The 17639-nt window shown below is 32.8% G+C and overlaps 2 protein-coding genes across 3 annotated transcripts; one reads left to right on the plus strand and one right to left on the minus strand.

The window, feature by feature from the left end:
- Nucleotides 1-4319: 4319 nt before the first annotated feature.
- On the plus strand, nucleotides 4320-10012 carry LOC128173616 (uncharacterized). Its single transcript, XM_052839292.1, has 2 exons — nucleotides 4320-4752; nucleotides 7462-10012. The coding sequence occupies exons 1-2, from the start codon at nucleotides 4625-4627 to the stop codon at nucleotides 7802-7804; spliced, it is 471 nt and encodes a 156-aa protein (XP_052695252.1). The 5' UTR covers nucleotides 4320-4624; the 3' UTR covers nucleotides 7805-10012.
- A 130-nt stretch (nucleotides 10013-10142) lies between these two features.
- LOC128173615 (high mobility group protein 20A-like) lies at nucleotides 10143-17610 on the minus strand. Of its 2 annotated transcripts, none has more exons than XM_052839290.1 (11): nucleotides 17445-17610; nucleotides 16721-16850; nucleotides 16428-16486; nucleotides 15775-15821; nucleotides 14922-15125; nucleotides 14288-14402; nucleotides 13995-14023; nucleotides 13556-13637; nucleotides 12652-12867; nucleotides 11718-11856; nucleotides 10143-10258 (listed from the first exon to the last, which is right to left on the minus strand). In XM_052839290.1, the coding sequence occupies exons 2-11, from the start codon at nucleotides 16828-16830 to the stop codon at nucleotides 10246-10248; spliced, it is 1014 nt and encodes a 337-aa protein (XP_052695250.1). In that variant the 5' UTR covers nucleotides 16831-16850; nucleotides 17445-17610; the 3' UTR covers nucleotides 10143-10245. The 2 variants fall into 2 exon arrangements, with proteins under 2 accessions (XP_052695250.1, XP_052695251.1); XM_052839291.1 differs by having other exon boundaries at nucleotides 17421-17610.
- Between the last annotated feature and the right edge of the window lie 29 nt (nucleotides 17611-17639).

The following is a 17639-nucleotide window of genomic DNA, read 5'->3' on the forward strand; positions in this document are numbered from 1 at the left end:
AACTGTAGAAATTGACACCCCGAGGGGTGTCAATATCAACAGTTACTCTCCCAAATAGGCACTATTTATTTTATCATATTGAATGTCTTTATTTGAAAGAAAATTTTATTGCTTTTATATAGAAATTGAGTGAATTCTATGGCGAACCGTACGCGCATAATTCACGTGCATGTAACAATTCGTTGTGTTACCCGTTGCCAAGTGTGTTGCTAACGCTGAGGGTAATAGAACGGATTACCAACTGCGTCTAAACCAATCAGATTTCAGTAACATGAAAGTATAATAAAACGAATAGTTACATGCGCGTAAATTATGCGCGTACGGTTCGCCGTGAAATTCACGTCATTTCTATATAAAAGCAGTAAAAAATCTCTAAAATTAAGGCATTCAGTATAATAAAATAAATAGTGCCTGTTTGGAAGGATAACAGTCGCGTCGGTTGACATTGGTTTTCTCGGGGTGTCAATTTCAACTGTTACCCTCCCTAACAGGCACTATTTATATAATGTTACATGTTTTCTCGGGCGACATAACACGCCAGGGCTTTCCTGTCACCTTGGTTCTTGAAGCCATGTTACATTAAGTGCAAATATTTACAGTATTCATAATTGCCCTTCATTTATCATTGGCCACCAAGTTAAGAATCCTTGATTCAATTATTTTAACTAACTCCACAATAATGTCTGCTCTCGAATATTACTGAAGTCACAATACAATATTATAAGTCATAAATTTATGAATTGATTAATTTTCAACATAGGTTTATACAAAATGTTTTATATTCTATGCATCTAAATATTGGCCATATCAAGTTTAACCCCCTCCCCCCTTTGCCCCCGACAGCAGCTATTTCTCGAGGCGACAATAAACTTGCTATATCGTCTAAATAGTCAGTGAATAGATATTTTTTTACATAGAACATAATCACAGAAGTATGATAAAAGTATATATTATTCTTTAGCAAAGTCAATGATATGTTATTAATTTCTGCAAAAGAGACAGGTTGATTTATCAGTATATATATATATATATATATATATATATATATATATATATATATATATATATATATATATATATATATATATATATGCTAACAAAATAAGATTGATTCAATTCAAACCAAATGTAAATATGTCGAACAGACAATAACTCATATCATGTCTAATTAGATATAAGAATATTAAGTAAGAAATTTTAATTCCACAGAAAGATGCGGCCGAAATTTCAAGATATTCTAAATGTATAACTTACCTAATGCATTTATTTGGACTACATGAATACCATTCCGTAGTAACTGACTTCACTCTTAGTTCCTTTTAGGTTAGTTTTCAAATTATCAATAAATATTCCTAAAACGATGAACGGAAGAAAATGTCCAGTTTGACCAGCAATCCCATTGGGAGTTCACATTTTGTTCTCGTTAGATTAAAATATTTAAAACACTCTGGTAAAACATTATTTTTTTGCATCTAACTTTTTTTTGTTTTTAGTTTTAATTGTGTTACAATAGCACACATTAACAAGCACATTTAAACTTCAAACGCTATGTATCAAACTGTTTCAGAATGGCCCTCGTAAGTTGTTAGAACCTATGTCATAATCATTTGTATATGTGTGTAATATATACAAGGGTTGTCCAAAAAGTTCGTGGACACATGTAATTTTATTCAAAATAAGGGCGCATTTATCAGGAAAGTATTATAATATCTGAATATAGTGTATAATAATGCATATGTATATAAATAAGAGCACTGTACGATTTCAGTTTATTTCTATGAAAAACATTCAAAACCACTTTTGTTTTATTTGAAATTTTATGACAAATATTTTGGTATACAATATGCATATATCAACCCGTTTAAAATAACGAAAACGCGATTGTCCACGAACTTTTTGGACAGCCCTCGTATATACATTAAACTATGTTCAAATCAATCAAATCTTCAGACTGTATATGTTGATATAATGTTTTAGAGAATAAAATTGTTTCGATATGGTAGTCTTGCATGAAGTTTTACTACTTCCAATGTACAATTGAATTTCCGTTCATCCTAATCCTAATTTCTCAGGGGGTAGTGGGAATTTGTTGTGGACAACATCATTTCCTTTTCTAGAATAAAAAGTCACCAAATGGAAAAAATTAACATCCCAACAAAATGGTTTTGTCAAAGGATGATGTAAAAAGTATTTTCAATGCAAGGTATTGTGGTACACGTTAATGTAGAAGAACTATTTAGAAAAGAAATAAGAGGTATAGACTTCGTTTATACTAACTTTTTCTTCAGCAATTCGTTAAAAGCCACAGCCTCCTCGAAAATCAAAGATTGTCAAACATTATTGCTCAAATTCCATGCATGCTGGTTGTTTACTATACCTAAACCGATGTTGTCTAAAGTTAGGTTATTTCAAAACTAACGCGAGATAATGATATTTATTAACGCATGGCGGTTAATGTTACTTTTGAATAAAAACGCAATCCAAATTTAAAAAAAAGCTATAACTTAGCACTAAACTGCATCAAAGTAATAGGTTGTGAAAAAGCTATGACCACTCGAATTAGATCTGACCACTTTTGGATGTCTAAGATCCTAAAACTGAATATAAATCTTATCTTTATGTTTAAGGTATCCCACTCGTCAATGTTCTTGTATGAAGAATTTTTTGAGAAGTATATCATTGAAATCTGTAGACAAAACACTTAAAAATACAAAGGTAATGGGAGGTCAATGTTCATTCCTCTGAGTAATGGCCAATTTAATTTGACCTTTTTCAACCTAAAATGCGATTTCAGGATTTTAGGATTTGTTGTCAGTATTTTTGATTAAGCAAATTTATTTCTTCAAATATTGTTTTTAATTATGCAAAATGGTCCCACTGAATAGAGTGATTACGAAATTACTATGTACGAAGCTGCATAAATTTTTGTGTGACCTTTATGCACTTAAAAAAGACAATCTCTACAATTATATGTATCATTATATGAATATCATGATGTGATCAAGTGCGGTTGGTCGTGATCAAATTTGTCATAAAGAAGTTTGGGCTTCATTGGATTTGAACACCCCTATCTGTATTCGATCACCTCATAATACTCAAAGAATGATTCCTTATGCCTTAATTTAAAAAGATTATCATAAACAATACAACTTATGTTGGAATAACACATCATCACAAAATGGCTGACCGCTGATCGAAACGACATTTCGTTTTATTAGATATAGGATTTTATGAATTGAAACATGTAACTTACTCCATAGGCGAGTGGATAAAGTGTCGGACTTGTGATCCGTACATCTCAGTTCAAATCCCGCGGGGTCTTTTGTTGTTACTTACTGAATAATCATTTTAGATATTCATATTTTGTCCCCAAACTGCAAATTTTTCGCTTCTTTGACATTTATACCGTTTATATATCATTATATATTTCATTATCAAAAAAAATTTCCTTTTAATTCTCGAGTGACTTTTTCCAGGTGTGCTATTCTACCTTAATGTTTATAACATTTTACATTCTAATCTAAACAAGATACGGTTAGTGAAACATCTGTTAAGGAGGCTTGATGGTCAAAATGTTAACCATCAAATTGATATAAAATTTAAGAAATACCGTTAACTAAAGAGCAACCCATAAATTTTGACTTTCAAATAATTTGGTTATATTTTTATATATATTTTTTTCTGCTACAGAAGATCAATACCGTGTGAAAATGGCCACGAACCTTGAGCCCTATTAAAAGTTAAAAATTTTGTCTATGATTCAAAATCAACCGACATTTTTTATGTCTAGGTGGGGGGGGGGATAGGTGATCAGTTATTCATCCCTCAGTTCTACTATAGTTCAAAGCGTTTATTTAGTTTTTCATAAGAATAGTACATGCAACAATGCTTAAATTTTTTTATGTAAAAAAATGACCATAGGCGCTCCCCATCCAAATCTGAGAAATGCAAATATTTCTTCCTTTACGAAAAAAACAGTTTATGGATGCAATGTTTCAATACTTTAATTAAGATAGGGAGCGCACCTATCAAATAAAATGGCAGAAGAAGGGGTATTTTTAATTAACTAATTAAAGGAGTAAAACAATGGTGAGTTCGATGCAGCTGTATAGACAAATTTATTTTTGTTTAAGAAAAATATTCCCGATTAGTCGAACCCATAATTAAGTCGTACGCTAGACATTCTGACGACACCTTCGTCGACAAAACAATTTGACCACCTTTATTTATGTTAACACATTCTAATAATTTCTTTAGAATAAAATAAAAATAGAGATATCAATATCTGTTGTTTATACGTGATTGTACAATCTCGAAAGCCAGAAATAGACAAGTTTGAATGATTAACGATGCTTTTAGGTCTGAAATGAAACCAACAAAACCAAAAGTTGTTCTATGTTTTTGATGTACCAAGAGAACATGCGTTTTTCGATTGCAATCCGCACCTGATCCCTTTATGCGTAGGTGACGTTAATTAAGACATTGTGTCTCTTCTTTTCTCACTCTTTGCTATCTTTTGTTATAATACACTTTCTGGTCTCACCTTTTGTTTTGTTATAGAAAGTTCTCTATATAAAAGTCGCGCTCACGGTTACATTTCACTCCGTTCACAGAGCTGTAGAAGATGGTCAACTTCGGGTTGCAGTCAGCAATTTTGACGCTTTTATTTACAGTTGCGGCAACATATGATGACGTCGTCAAAGACTCGCTCATCCTGAAGCAGTATGATGGCCAACCAAGGAGTCGGGAACGGTAAGTTGACTACATAGTAAAATATATATATCTTAGATACTCTTTTAAAGATAAAGTATAACAATAAAAATTTTAAAAAGTCTAAAAGAAGCCATGACTATTAAAAAAATGTTTTTCGTGTTCTGGATAATTTACAGTTAAAATCTAATGAAAATTTTTATCGAAAAGACAGAATAATTTCCATATGACAGAATATAATTTCTGCGTATTAAAAATCCAATTGGGTCCGGTATTTTTGTACTACTCATACATTTGTAAGCTTTTGGAAAATTACAAATTTCTCCATTAAATATATTGATAAATTTCATTTAAATAGAAAAACAAATGATGGTCCATAAATATAGACATCGTAACGTGTTATGGAGTTTCGCCTTCTTTCCTACTGCGTATGTGTAATAACAAATTAAACACCAGCAGGGCTTGCAAAGGTTCTCCTGGACAGGTTTGGTGTCTTTTTTACTTCAGGTAATAATTGTTCAAAAATTTTTAAAAAGTATGTATTTTGCGTTCTCTTTTTAAAGCGCTAAGCATAGCTCAGCGCTTTATTGTCGTTAGACTTCTATTTCCGGTGCAAGGAATAACTGCCCTCTATGAGCAGAAATATACATCATTTAAACTGGTAAGAGGAATAGGGAACCAGTTATCTGGGTGACGGAAATGGCCGAGTAGATACGATTGGTTTGCAGAGCTTACGTACATCAGCACGGGATGCTACGCAGTGATGAAAAAAATATCGTGCGTATTCAGAAGCTAAAATATAGAAAAATAAAATCGATTCTTTGCAAGAAAATGTCAAAAACTGTGATAAATTACTGTTCAAAAGGTATAATTTGTGATTTTAACATATCTTTTTGCGAATTCGTAGTTTTGTTATATTGCTGCGAATGAATACATCGAACACATCATCTTCAGAAAGTAACATATACTTATAGAAATCTGGCCTTCGATACTTTAAATTGATATTCATTAAAAATAAACCAAAATTTCAATAAGGCTCATTTCCGCCTACGCTTGCACACAGTAAATTTTCTTAGAACCAAGCTAGGTTAGCGCTTTTCAGTACTTTCAGTACTTTGATTTAAACTTTATCACAAGAGTTGCTATACAAACTAGACTCGTTTTATAAGTGGGGCTCCTTGAAAGGTTATTTGGCATATTTATGTCTGTTTATATTAAAATGAACTGAAACTGGTATACCATTTATTATCTAAGGAGAAGGTGATGTGTTCCGTTTAGAGAGTCCTTATCACCTTGTATTCCATGAGGACTGTAGTGGGGAGAAGATCCTGTAGTTTTCAGCAAGTGTCAAATAATGTCAATCAAAATCAACGTGGTACAAATAAACGATATAAGATGATTCCGGTTTTTACGACCCTCTAATTTCCGGAAGCTCATAATTACTTTAATTAGGTTTTTGAAAGGGATTTTTTGTACTTCAACTGTAACGATACTATGGGTAAATAACACATGTTTTTCAGCTGTACTGACTCAAATGAACATTTAGATTGGAATCTTACTAAAAACATGCCACAATACACTAAAGAAAAAAAAATTCTACAATACCGTAGATCCGGTAATTTTCGCAATGATCTAATTAGAAGATGGGGAAATAAGATGGCGCAAATGCCCATTCGGTTTAGTAGTGAAATACAATTTTGAATTTATTTTCCCCAATTAAATCTATTCAAATATATTATAATAAAACTTTGCAAAAGCAAAATTTCTGACTATAGTCAGTTTTTAATATATTTAACAAAAAATAAAACAAAAATATTGTCGGAAATTTTGGTGGTATCGAACCCGTAACATAAAAACCCTAGATTTATAAGGTTAGTTTATGCCAGGTGCTCTAACCACTAAGCCATTTCAGACACAGGAAAGTGGGCTTTTTGAAAATTATGTGTGACTAAGGCCACGAACTACTGGACTTGTATTATTTTTTCAAAACGTTCAATTGTTGGGATACAAAATGATATTTATAATGTATAGTGGGTCATCTCTCCGCGTTTTTGTTGATTGAAATCGGTTTGTTTTCCAATAGAACTTAATTAGACTATGAGAAAAATATGGAGCACAGACCCACTCTATGAAAGAGAATGCCCTGAAGTTCTAAAAAATGACAGTATTTGCAGATTTTGATACGTACACGCCTGTTTGGGTCAACATATTCCAAGTATTGAGCATACCTACAGGTTAAAAATCAATGATTCGTTAAATATATACTAGTATTGTTTTTAATGATTTTTTTAAAAAAAAACCATCAGATTTATTGATACTTTAATTTTTCAGTAGCCTGTCCGACCGCGTATGGGCATTTTACACGCCTTATTCACCCATCTTCTTTCGCTTTTTTCGTGATGTCTTTTGAATTGCAAGTTATTTAATACGGAGAAATTATATTCTGTATTATTTTCTGTAAGAAACTTTTTAAATCGCAAAAAATGACTGGCGCAAATTAAAAATGCTACACATTTTCACCATTTTCGCAAATCTTTTGATACGCGAAAAAAAAAACCCCGGATATACTCTATTCTAAAATGAAATTTATTTTTTTTTCTATTTTTATTTTAGACTTTTCATGGCTTTTGAGTTTTTCAAAAAAAAAAAAAAAAAACACCCGCATTTAAAGTATAAATTAATGTCTGTTTGTTGTGTAAATGATTTTTATTTCGTGCCACTTTGTTTATACCGTTGTTTTGTCTTTGTTAGGAATCCCAAACACCTAGAACCACCCAATGACGACGAAGACGGATCCAGTTTACAGTTCTGTGTATGCCCACGAAAACCCAATGATTGTGTCTGCGAAAAAGAATGGAGCATCCGTTTGTCAAAAGAGGAAATTGCAAAATTTCAAGACCATGGCCTCTTTCAACTAAATGGGAACATGGAGCGTGGATTCTACAACAAAAGAAGTCCCTACGACCACACAACACTGCCACCAGAAATAGAAAGATTGGATCCTGGCCATGTGTTCAGAATAATATACGTAAATCTAGAAACGGAGGAATTGAGACGCCAGTTTCCGGAAAGACATCGCAAATTTTTACAATGACGAAGTCGTCTTTCTTAATCATCAACTATAATATTCAACTTAAAAAAGGAATATTTATAGAGAGGGGGTCACGTTGATTGTGTGCATAATAAACAGAAAACCTAATAAATATTTATTTATTTGTACAGTGGTTTTTTTCACTTTCCATGGAACTTTATTGATTTATTTCAATCCAAACATAAATTTGCCAAACAGACAATGACTTAAACAAATGTAGGATATTTTTCTCAATTATTCTTACATACATGTATATAATCGGTTATAAACAAGAGGCCCGGGAACCACATCGTTCACCTGAGCAATAATAGCCAAACTCTGATCAATTCAGCACTGCAATATCAAAATGAATATATTATAACAATTTAGTACAGTAGACATAGTAGAGCTTGCGCAAAAGTTAAGAAACTGCCAACTTCTATCCAGTTATTTTTTACGGTAAAAAAAAACAAGCTCCTTTTGTAGTTTAGTATTTGTAGGAAGATTTTTCTCTATTCGTATTCAAAAATCACCCCTCCAATTTTTTCCAGAGAATCATGATTTGTTCTAACTTTAATCGATACAACCTGTGCTTTCGCGTAAGTTTCAGCATTTTTTGACGGAATCATTTTTCAGAGGATTTTTAGATATTTTTTTCTTATCTTCCCATGTAAAACAATTGATCCCACCGGCCATTGTGTCCCCACCCTACCCCCGGGGTCATGGTTTGAACAAACTTAATTTACACACATGAGGATACTTCCCTGGAAGTTTAAGCTTTAAACGCAAATTGGTTTTTGAGAATATTTTTAAAAAATTCTCTATATTTAGTCTTATGTAAAATTTTCACCACAATTGCTTCCCCACCCTACTCCAGGGAGGCATGATTTGAACACACTTGAATCTACACTTCATGAGGATGCTTCCACACAAGTTTTATCTTTTTTTGGCTGATTAAATTTGAGGAGAAGATTTTTAAAGATTTTTATTCTATATATATTCTTACCAAAACTTGACCACCACCCCCATTGTTGCCCCACCCAACCCCCAGGGACCATGATTTAAACAAACTTAACTTTACACTATCTGAGGATGCTTCCACAAATTTTCAGCTTTTCTGTCCTTATGGTTTTTTTCGGAGAAAAACTATAAAGATTTTCTCTATGTATTGTTATGTAAAACTTTATATCCCATCTTACTCCAGGGGATCGTGATTTGAACAAACTTTAATCTCCACTACGTCTGTTTGAGAATGCTTCCACACAAAGTTGAGCTTTTCTGGCCAAATGGTTTTTTGAGAAGAAGATTTTAAAAGACTTTCTCTATATACAGTACATGTATTCCTTTGCAAGTAATCATCCCCCATTGTGGCCCCATCCTAACGATTTAAACAAATTTAACTAACACTATCTGAGGATGCTTCAACACAAGTTCCAGCTTTTCTATCTTAATGGTTTTTGAGAAGAAGACTTTTGAACAATACGAACAAATTCTCAATTATTGTAAATTATCTCCTCTTAAAAGAGGGTGAGACCCTTATTTGAACAAAATTGAGTCCCCTTAACCCTGTAATTGTTCGTGCCAACTTCGGTTAAAATCTGCCCAGCAGTTCTAGAGAAAAAGATGAAATCGTGAAAAGTTTACAACACCGACGACAGACAACGGACAAACCTTACTTTAGCCTTCGGCTCAGGCGAGCTAAATAATTACAATGTTCAATACCTAGAGTAAAAAGAGAAAGTTTAAAAAAACTCTGTTATTCAAAAATAACGAACGGTAATAGCTGCCCAATCCTTCAGATAATGCATGGTAGCGATTGCCAACTTATTGTATCTGTACTTCTCGAATAAATACCTCAAAAACTGAAGTTAAAGTTTTAGATGGCAAATAAGAGGTTCAAGTTACACTATTAAGCATGTATCATATGTATTGCTGTTACCTGTGATACCATTTCACCATTGTCCAACAATTATAGTACTAGTATACCCATGATATTATAAACATCTAAAATTAATCAAATCTCTTTTATGATAACAATATCCACGCATAATGTACAAAAACTATTCCAATATACATGTACTTAAAATGAACATTGCTGAGGAGTGGACATTACTGTAAACCAACTTTTATTCGCGTGCGAGAAATTTTCGCGGGGTTAATGAGAGCCTTATCGTCGTGAATGTTTCTCGCAGCGAACCAACCCTTAGTCTATAGTTTTTATAACAATACAGGTCTGGATAAGGCTTGGTCGCGAACATTACTGGTAGTCGTCACGAGCCAGTTTATCGGCAGTTAATCGCCAAATAAAGTCGCAGCGAAAAAAAATTGGTTTACAGTATTACACTAAAAAACTGCACTCATCTGTTGTTTCATGTTTTATTAAGCACATAGATCAAATACAACATATATAACAGTTGTGTTGTTTTCAGCGACAACACTTAGAATAGGTCTGAGCATCTCTCCCCTCACATCTTATCCCTAAAAAACAATGCAAACACAACTTATTACTCTACTGTAAATATATGACAAAACCAAACAAACTCCCCTTGATTATGAAAACATAACATTTTAAAGAAGAATATTTATGATCTTAGAAAATGAAAGTTATGACCTAAAAAGTATATTCAAAACATATCTTTGTCAATGAAGCCTTAGAGAATGAAAAAAGTGGCCTTCATTTTGTTCCTACATTGCATAATAAAGGACTATCAGATTACACTTGAATAATTGATGTTAATCAAGTATCTGTTAAGAAGATGCGGGAATAAGATGGCGCAAATGTTCATTCGGTTTAGTAGTGAAATACAATTTTGAATTTATTTTTTTCAAATTAAATCTATTCAAATATATTATGGTCAAGTTTGCAAACGCACAATTTTTAAAGTTCTATATTCAGTTTTTAACAATAAATTTAACAAAAGATAAGAAAAAAAATATTGCGGGAAATTTTTGCGGTATCGAACCCATAACATAAAAACCCTATATATTTAAAGTTAGCTTATGTTGGGTACTCTAACCACTGAGCCATTTCAGACATAACAAAGAAAGGTGTTTGAATATTAAGTGTGACTTTCACCACGAGTTTACGGACTTACATTATTTTTTCAATACGTTCAATTGTTGGGATACAAAATGATATTTCTAATGTATAGTGGGTCATCTCTCCACGTTTTTATTGATTGAAATCGGATTGTTTTCCAATACACCTTATTTAGACTATGAGAAAAATATGGAGCACAGACCCACTCTATGAATGAAAATGCCTTGAAGTTCTAAAAAATGACAATATTTGCAGGTTTTGTTACGTATGCGCCTGTTTGAGTCAACATATTTCAAGTATTGAACATGTTTATAGGTTAAAAATCAAAGGTATGTTAAATGTATATTGTTTTAAATGATTTTTTAAAAATATATCAGATTTATTGATATTTCAAATTTTCAGTAGCTTGTCCGATCGTGTATGGGCATTAGTCAAGAAAAAATCCATAAAATTTAGATTTTAAATTTGAGGGTTTTTTTTCTCCGTTTCTTTATATAGAACTTGTCTTCTGAAGGAGATCAATACAGTAAAAAATTGCCATCATCATTCAGCCCTCCTAATTACATCTTCTTGAATAGGTCAGTGTCATGTGACTCATGTAACATTTGAATCTCTTACCACAGAGAAATAAAAATAACAAGCTACTATATACACCAGTATTTGAGCATGTCATGTGACTTGCTAGTCCACATCTAACCTACCAATCACATCCCTGACTATAGATAATCTACCAGTAACTTTTTTACTTGAAGAGATCATGTGACTTATGTATATACTGTATGTCTATATTCAGCTGACCAATCATGTCCCTGATATTGGTCTATATTTGAATCCCTGACCACTGAGAAAATAAATTAACCAGCTACTATATATACTTGAACAGGTCATGTGACTTACTGGTCTATATTTAGCCGACCAATCACGTCCCTGACCATGGATATGAGGGCCTGATGGTCCTGGGGGGAGTCCAGGATCAGGTTGTGGAGCTTGGCCATGTAGTTGTCTATTGTGTCCAGGGTAGGAAGCTCACTGGTGCCTGTATCAACCAATCAAAAACATTGTTAGATTGTAGGCTGTTCACTATTGCTGTGTCAACCAATCAAAAACATTGTTATCAGACAAGATACATGTAGTACCAAATGTACTTCAATACAAAATCCAATGATATTCAAGTTACCATTGGTGTTAAGCGTGGTCAGATTTTCAAGTGTCTGTATCAACCAATCAAAAGAATTGTTATAATATGGAAGTATAAAATGTGTCATTGATAGAAGTATCATTATGCTTGAAACATGAGAGTATATGTACCAAATATAATCTAAATGTACATAATTAGATCATTGTAGTACCATCATATAAACAAGGTAGTAACTTAGTACATGTACCAAAGAAATAAGAACTGTTTAACAAGACTTTGAACTTTGTTACTATCTAGTTTGCGAATCAAAACAAGCTGTCAAATATTAACCTCCTTTCTTCTAATTTGCTAAGTGAATCTCATTATGATTCATAGACAATCTGAATCAATACCATTTTTTTTAAAAGATCTGCTCTGTTGAGTGGAATTGATGCCATTTCAACTGAAAAACCACACCCCTGGATGAAGTCAGACAAATGTTATTGGGTTCAATGTATTCATATCTGTTAGCCAATAACCATATCATTGAGTAGATCCCGCAATCATCAAATCGAAGTTGGATACTGCCCAAAGTCCAAGTTTTTGTTAAATGATTCTATCATGTATCTGCTTTGTACATGTATCTTAGTTCTGACCCATGAATTTGAAGGATGATTGCACGAAAAAAATTCTGTAACAAATCTCCCCACTTACCTGGTAATGGCACAGAGTTAAAGTTGTCGGTAAGCGTGGTTCGGAGGTTGTCAAGGTGACCTTGTAGCGCCATGTTTGTGCTGCGTTGTTGCACAGCCTCTATCTCGAGTTTCTCGATTGCGTGCTTCATGCTCTCAATGTGCTTACTCAGGATTGCGTTCTGTTCCTCCAGCTCTGTGGTTTGCTTTCTCAGCTGTCTCAGTTCTCCTTCACGAGCTAAAATGCAAAAATTGAGAAAGTTATTAAAGGTACGACAATTATCTAAGAAAGGTAACTCTGATCCGATTTCCAATGAAGATAAAATAAGATTTATTTTTAAGAATTTTTATTATCACAATTCACTATTTTAGACTTCAAATCTGACCAAATAAATTATTGGAAACAATCCTAATTATATAGCGGCATTATTATAATAGCCTCTTCAAATGGATTTATTCAATTCTTCACTTAAAAATTACTTAGAGCTGACATTATGGAATCCATAAGTAATGTGAAATCCAAAGCACATCACGTTTTTTTTTTTCAATCTACAGTAGATTGAATGTATTCATTGACTGGTAATTATACTCCAACTCTTTAGCCTACTAAGCTTTAATCAAAGGAATAAAAAAAAAATCATTTTTATACCACAAATGGAAACTTCTCTAAGCTTTGAATACAGAAATTTTCTTTTAGAAATAAAATCAAATATCGTTTTAAGTCTGCCTACTCTATTACTAAGGTGCACTGTAATTTGATGAGTACTTTTTTTTTTTTTTTTTTTTTACATCAAATCAGACCTTTCACTTCCTCCTTAATTCTGATGGTCAAATGAATTGTTTTATGTTTAAGTTGTTAAAGTTTGGTTGATTATTTGTCTAATAATTAGTTAATTAGTCTGGTTAATCAGTTAATTAGTACTGACCTTTATTATGGTCCAGGAATTCCTCGGTGAAGATTGGAATGTCAAAGGCTCCTTTCTCATCCTCCTCTCTCTCCCCCATCAACTGATTCATGAAAAAAAACACAGGAAAATAATCCATCATTCTGTCATTGACTGATGGTCCTTTTATTGTACAGTGAATTTTTTTTGGGGGGGGGTTGATTAATGTAATGGTATTTCAACATGCAAACACAAATTATATCATTCTCGCTTAAAAAACAACTTAAAACAAATTATATAGTGGGAAGGGAAAGTTTGATGTCTATTTTTGCTGCCACAATTATTCCAAATAATTCTTATGGAAGGGATTTTACTTCTAATTTATTTTCAAAACATAACTACATGAAGAATACTTATCTCTCATTTATATCGATAAAAAAAAATGTCAACAATTAGCTATGGACCTAAAATTTTCACTTACCTCTAAAGAACTACTCTGGGCTTCCATTTCTGTAAAGAACAATATCAAGAATCAAAGTACTGACAATGCATAAATGCAAAAAATTTGTTAACACTTCTTTTATTTCTCAAAAAAATTACCTATGGAGTGACTTCTATATCATATAGAAAATATATATAGTATATAATATATTTTCCTAATCTAATCAGGCTGAATATCTATCAGTTTTTATAATTTGCGATAAACTGTTACCATTTTTTGTTAAAATTTGTGTTATGGTTTTTTCAATTCCTGATTGTATGAAGAACTTGTACCTTTCATTTTCTTCTCTTTCTGTGCCTTGAAGAGTTTAAATGCCTCGGTTTTCTGGTAGGCCTCCATCTCTCTGTTATAACGCTCCTTGTCCTTTTCTGCTTCATCCAGAAATCTCTGTCAGCGAAACAAACATGACCAAAATTAAATATAATCTACCAGTAATTACTACAAGTCCTTGCATACATATCAATCTGACTAAAGTATATACCTCTTTTACACTACCTCCATGCAGTAGCATAATAGACATCTGTGCTTTAGCCAGATTGCATACATAATACACTATTACTTTATTTTCATTATTAATAAAACCAATTGAATTCTTTGCTTCATAAACAAAATTGCCTTCAACAAAAACCTCAAAATTCCAAAATTTTAAGTCCTTAGCAACATATGCTGTTACAAGAACAAACATATTTTTTAGTGATAATGGTACTGTATGTAATTGCTCAACTGGAACATTCACAAGCCTTCATGCATTACAGTTTAGCAAATAGGGTAATTTAAGTGTATGAAGTCAGTACACTGTATCTGAAAAATATTGATACACATAAAGTGAGAAACTGGAACTTTGGACAAGAGGATCCACATGATTAAGAGCCATTTTCAAAGTGGGGATCCGTTCATTCTACTGACCTGTTTCTCGTGTTGCGGTAATTTGGTCCACTCGGCTCCCAGAACCCGGATCATTTCGGCGAAGGCCATGGTTGGATTCTCTCTGCGTAAGATTTCCCGCCTCTCGTTCAGGAAGTGTAGGTAGCCGTTTAGTGCCGGCTTCGGAGCGTTGGAGTCTCTCATCTTTTTCCTTTTTTTTCCTTTTGGCCAACCACCTTTCTTTTTCTAATTTAAAAAAAAGTAGATTTGTTCATTATTAAACATTAATGTATAGAATTTCAAATTTCTATTCATTACTATCAGATTATAATTTTCACATATTTACATTTATGCAAAATTATCAAAATATTTTAAAAAGCCACATAGGGTTCATATCGTAATGAGTTAATAATCTGCATCATTCAGTAATATTTATTAAAAATAATTTGTTATTTATTTGTTAAATACAACACAAAATATTGATAATGAAAAAGCTGTCCCATCATTGTTCACTTACAATATTTTATTTTTTTATTTTTATTTATTTTTTTTTTTTGGGGGGGGGGGAGGGGGGGGTTGTTAAAATTTGTACATTATCTAATAGATTGTTTGTAACAGACACAAATATATCATATCTTACTTCTCATAAGCAATTCAAGATGGACAACTCTTTATATAAATAGACTGGAAGTTTTGACACTTAATAGTTTAACATCTTTCAACATAAAGACTGCATAAGACCCCAAGGACTTTCTTTGGGAGTCTTCAATGACTGTAATTTTTTTTAACCAGGGATGCTTATGTTCATGCTTCTAATTAATAGGTCCTACCCATGTCATTAAAAATGGTGTTCTTCTATTAAATGAATAAATTCATAAAAAAAAAATGGTCCTACCTCTGTTGGTGCCACGCCCTCCACTTCTGTAGTCTGTTGTAGCCCCACTGAAAATTGATACAAAAGCAAATGTTTGAAAGTTCAAAGAGATCTGATAAATAAATGAAGATTTGCCTATTTTGTGAAAAATCACAAGAGAGACACAAGTTCTTTAACTAGAGTGTAGTAAAACATGTACTTATGGTTAAGAGCAGTTTCGATTTGTTTTATCCAATAAGTTATTTTTTATCATGTGTACAAATGTGTAGGTTTTTTTCTATGTATTATTCTTTTTTTATATATATTACAGGTCAATAATACAACATTGTAAGTCTTTATAAAACAATTCTAAGACAAGGAATATGACACTGGCTTAGCTGTTTACATGAATTCATTATATGAAGAGTATTTTGTAGTAAACAACTTAAAAGCAGTAAAAAATTGTGCGTACAGTAAAACACGGTTATACATGTAGCAAACAATGAATGAATTTTTATTTCTTACATCGAAGTGATTTTCATTCCCCATGACTTTATTACATGATGTTTACTTGACAGATTTACTTTATTACATGTTGTAAACTTGACGGATATAATGAATTACGCTTATAAGGAGGCAAAATTGCCCATCCCTGGCACTTCATTATAAGCATGTTTTACTGTCAGTAAAATTACCTGTGGGTAGATCCGACATGGTAGGGGTCATAACTAGACTATTTTCTCCTGATGCAAACCTGAAAAAACATCAAATTCAAAAATAAAATCAAAGTGAGATGTTATAATTCAGCCTATCACATCATGATTACTGTCTGTTGTAACTGACTAAATGCATTAAATATCTCCTTAAAAATACCCAGAAGAAAAGAGTCAGACATCATAAAAGCCCATTTTTTCATGTGTTTGTGTATAACAGCATCTATAATGCTTACTATTAATTATATCAAGATATTAATAATATCTTTACTTACGAAGATTCGACTGCGATTCCCTCTTTTGACGCATCATCATCAAACCCCTCCAGATTCAGCTTGACCAGTGTCATGTTGGCATTGTTTCCATGGTTACCCAAGTCCATCATCTTTTTAACTGATTAAGTGTCTGAAATTAGAGTGAAAAGTTACTTACAGGTATTAAAATTCTTTTGTACTGTCTTTATCATGTTACAAAATTTCTTAACTCTCAATACGTAATGTGCGAATCTAAAAGGAACAGATTGAATTGGCAATGCATTGCACATTTATACCCGAGACATCATGCATAAACATGCAGGTGACCTATCAAGTTAAGTCTCAACCGGGACTCGAACCCAGGACCTTTGGCTCCCCTGCCAGGACTCTAACAACTGAGCTATTGAGAACCGATATATTGACTGACAGTCACCCACCTGTCAACCCAGTGACACACTCCCCTTCTTGGCAGAAATTACATGTAGAATTCAATCTATGAGTTAAGGATATGTGAAACATGTTCCTTGGGGGTTTTGAAGGTAGGGCGCCAAATGTCACAGACTCAAACCCAGGACCTCTGACCTTACTGATATACCTCTCTTTTGAGAGGCGGTATAGGCATAGCCATATGCCTGCATGTCCACTTCTCAAATGAGAATATATATTGCATGTGTAGCTTGAATGTAAAAGAGAATGTCGATTTCCCTCCAAAAGCCTGTACCTTTGTTAACCACGCCCAACTTACATCTTGGTTTAGAATTCCTTGGTCTTTAAAACAATAATAAGCACCATACAACGTGTTTACAGTATGCCGGTGTGTATCTCGGTCTATCAAACATGTGCATTTGTTGACATTTTCCAATAGCCCCTAGAGGGTCTTCTACAATGGAGGAGTTTTTCAAGAAATGGAAAAATACGCGAAGCGATATTTCAAGAAATT

The sequence above is a fragment of the Crassostrea angulata genome, chromosome 2, assembly GCF_025612915.1.
Source record: "Crassostrea angulata isolate pt1a10 chromosome 2, ASM2561291v2, whole genome shotgun sequence".
In the NCBI taxonomy this organism is placed as follows: domain Eukaryota; kingdom Metazoa; phylum Mollusca; class Bivalvia; order Ostreida; family Ostreidae; genus Magallana; species Magallana angulata.

Bases quoted from the DNA above. Each gene is read 5' to 3' on its own strand.
- LOC128173616 (XM_052839292.1), top strand. From the start codon at position 4,625: ATGGTCAACTTCGGGTTGCAGTCAGCAATTTTGACGCTTTTATTTACA. The intron at 4,753-7,461 runs GTAAGTTGACTA...TGTCTTTGTTAG, and splicing joins CAACCAAGGAGTCGGGAACG to GAATCCCAAACACCTAGAAC.
- LOC128173615 (XM_052839290.1), bottom strand. From the start codon at position 16,830: ATGATGGACTTGGGTAACCATGGAAACAATGCCAACATGACACTGGTC. The intron at 14,024-14,287 runs GTACAAGTTCTT...TGTTCTTTACAG, and splicing joins GAAAGAGAAGAAAATGAAAG to AAATGGAAGCCCAGAGTAGT. The intron at 12,868-13,555 runs GTCAGTACTAAT...TTTGCATTTTAG, and splicing joins ATTCCTGGACCATAATAAAG to CTCGTGAAGGAGAACTGAGA.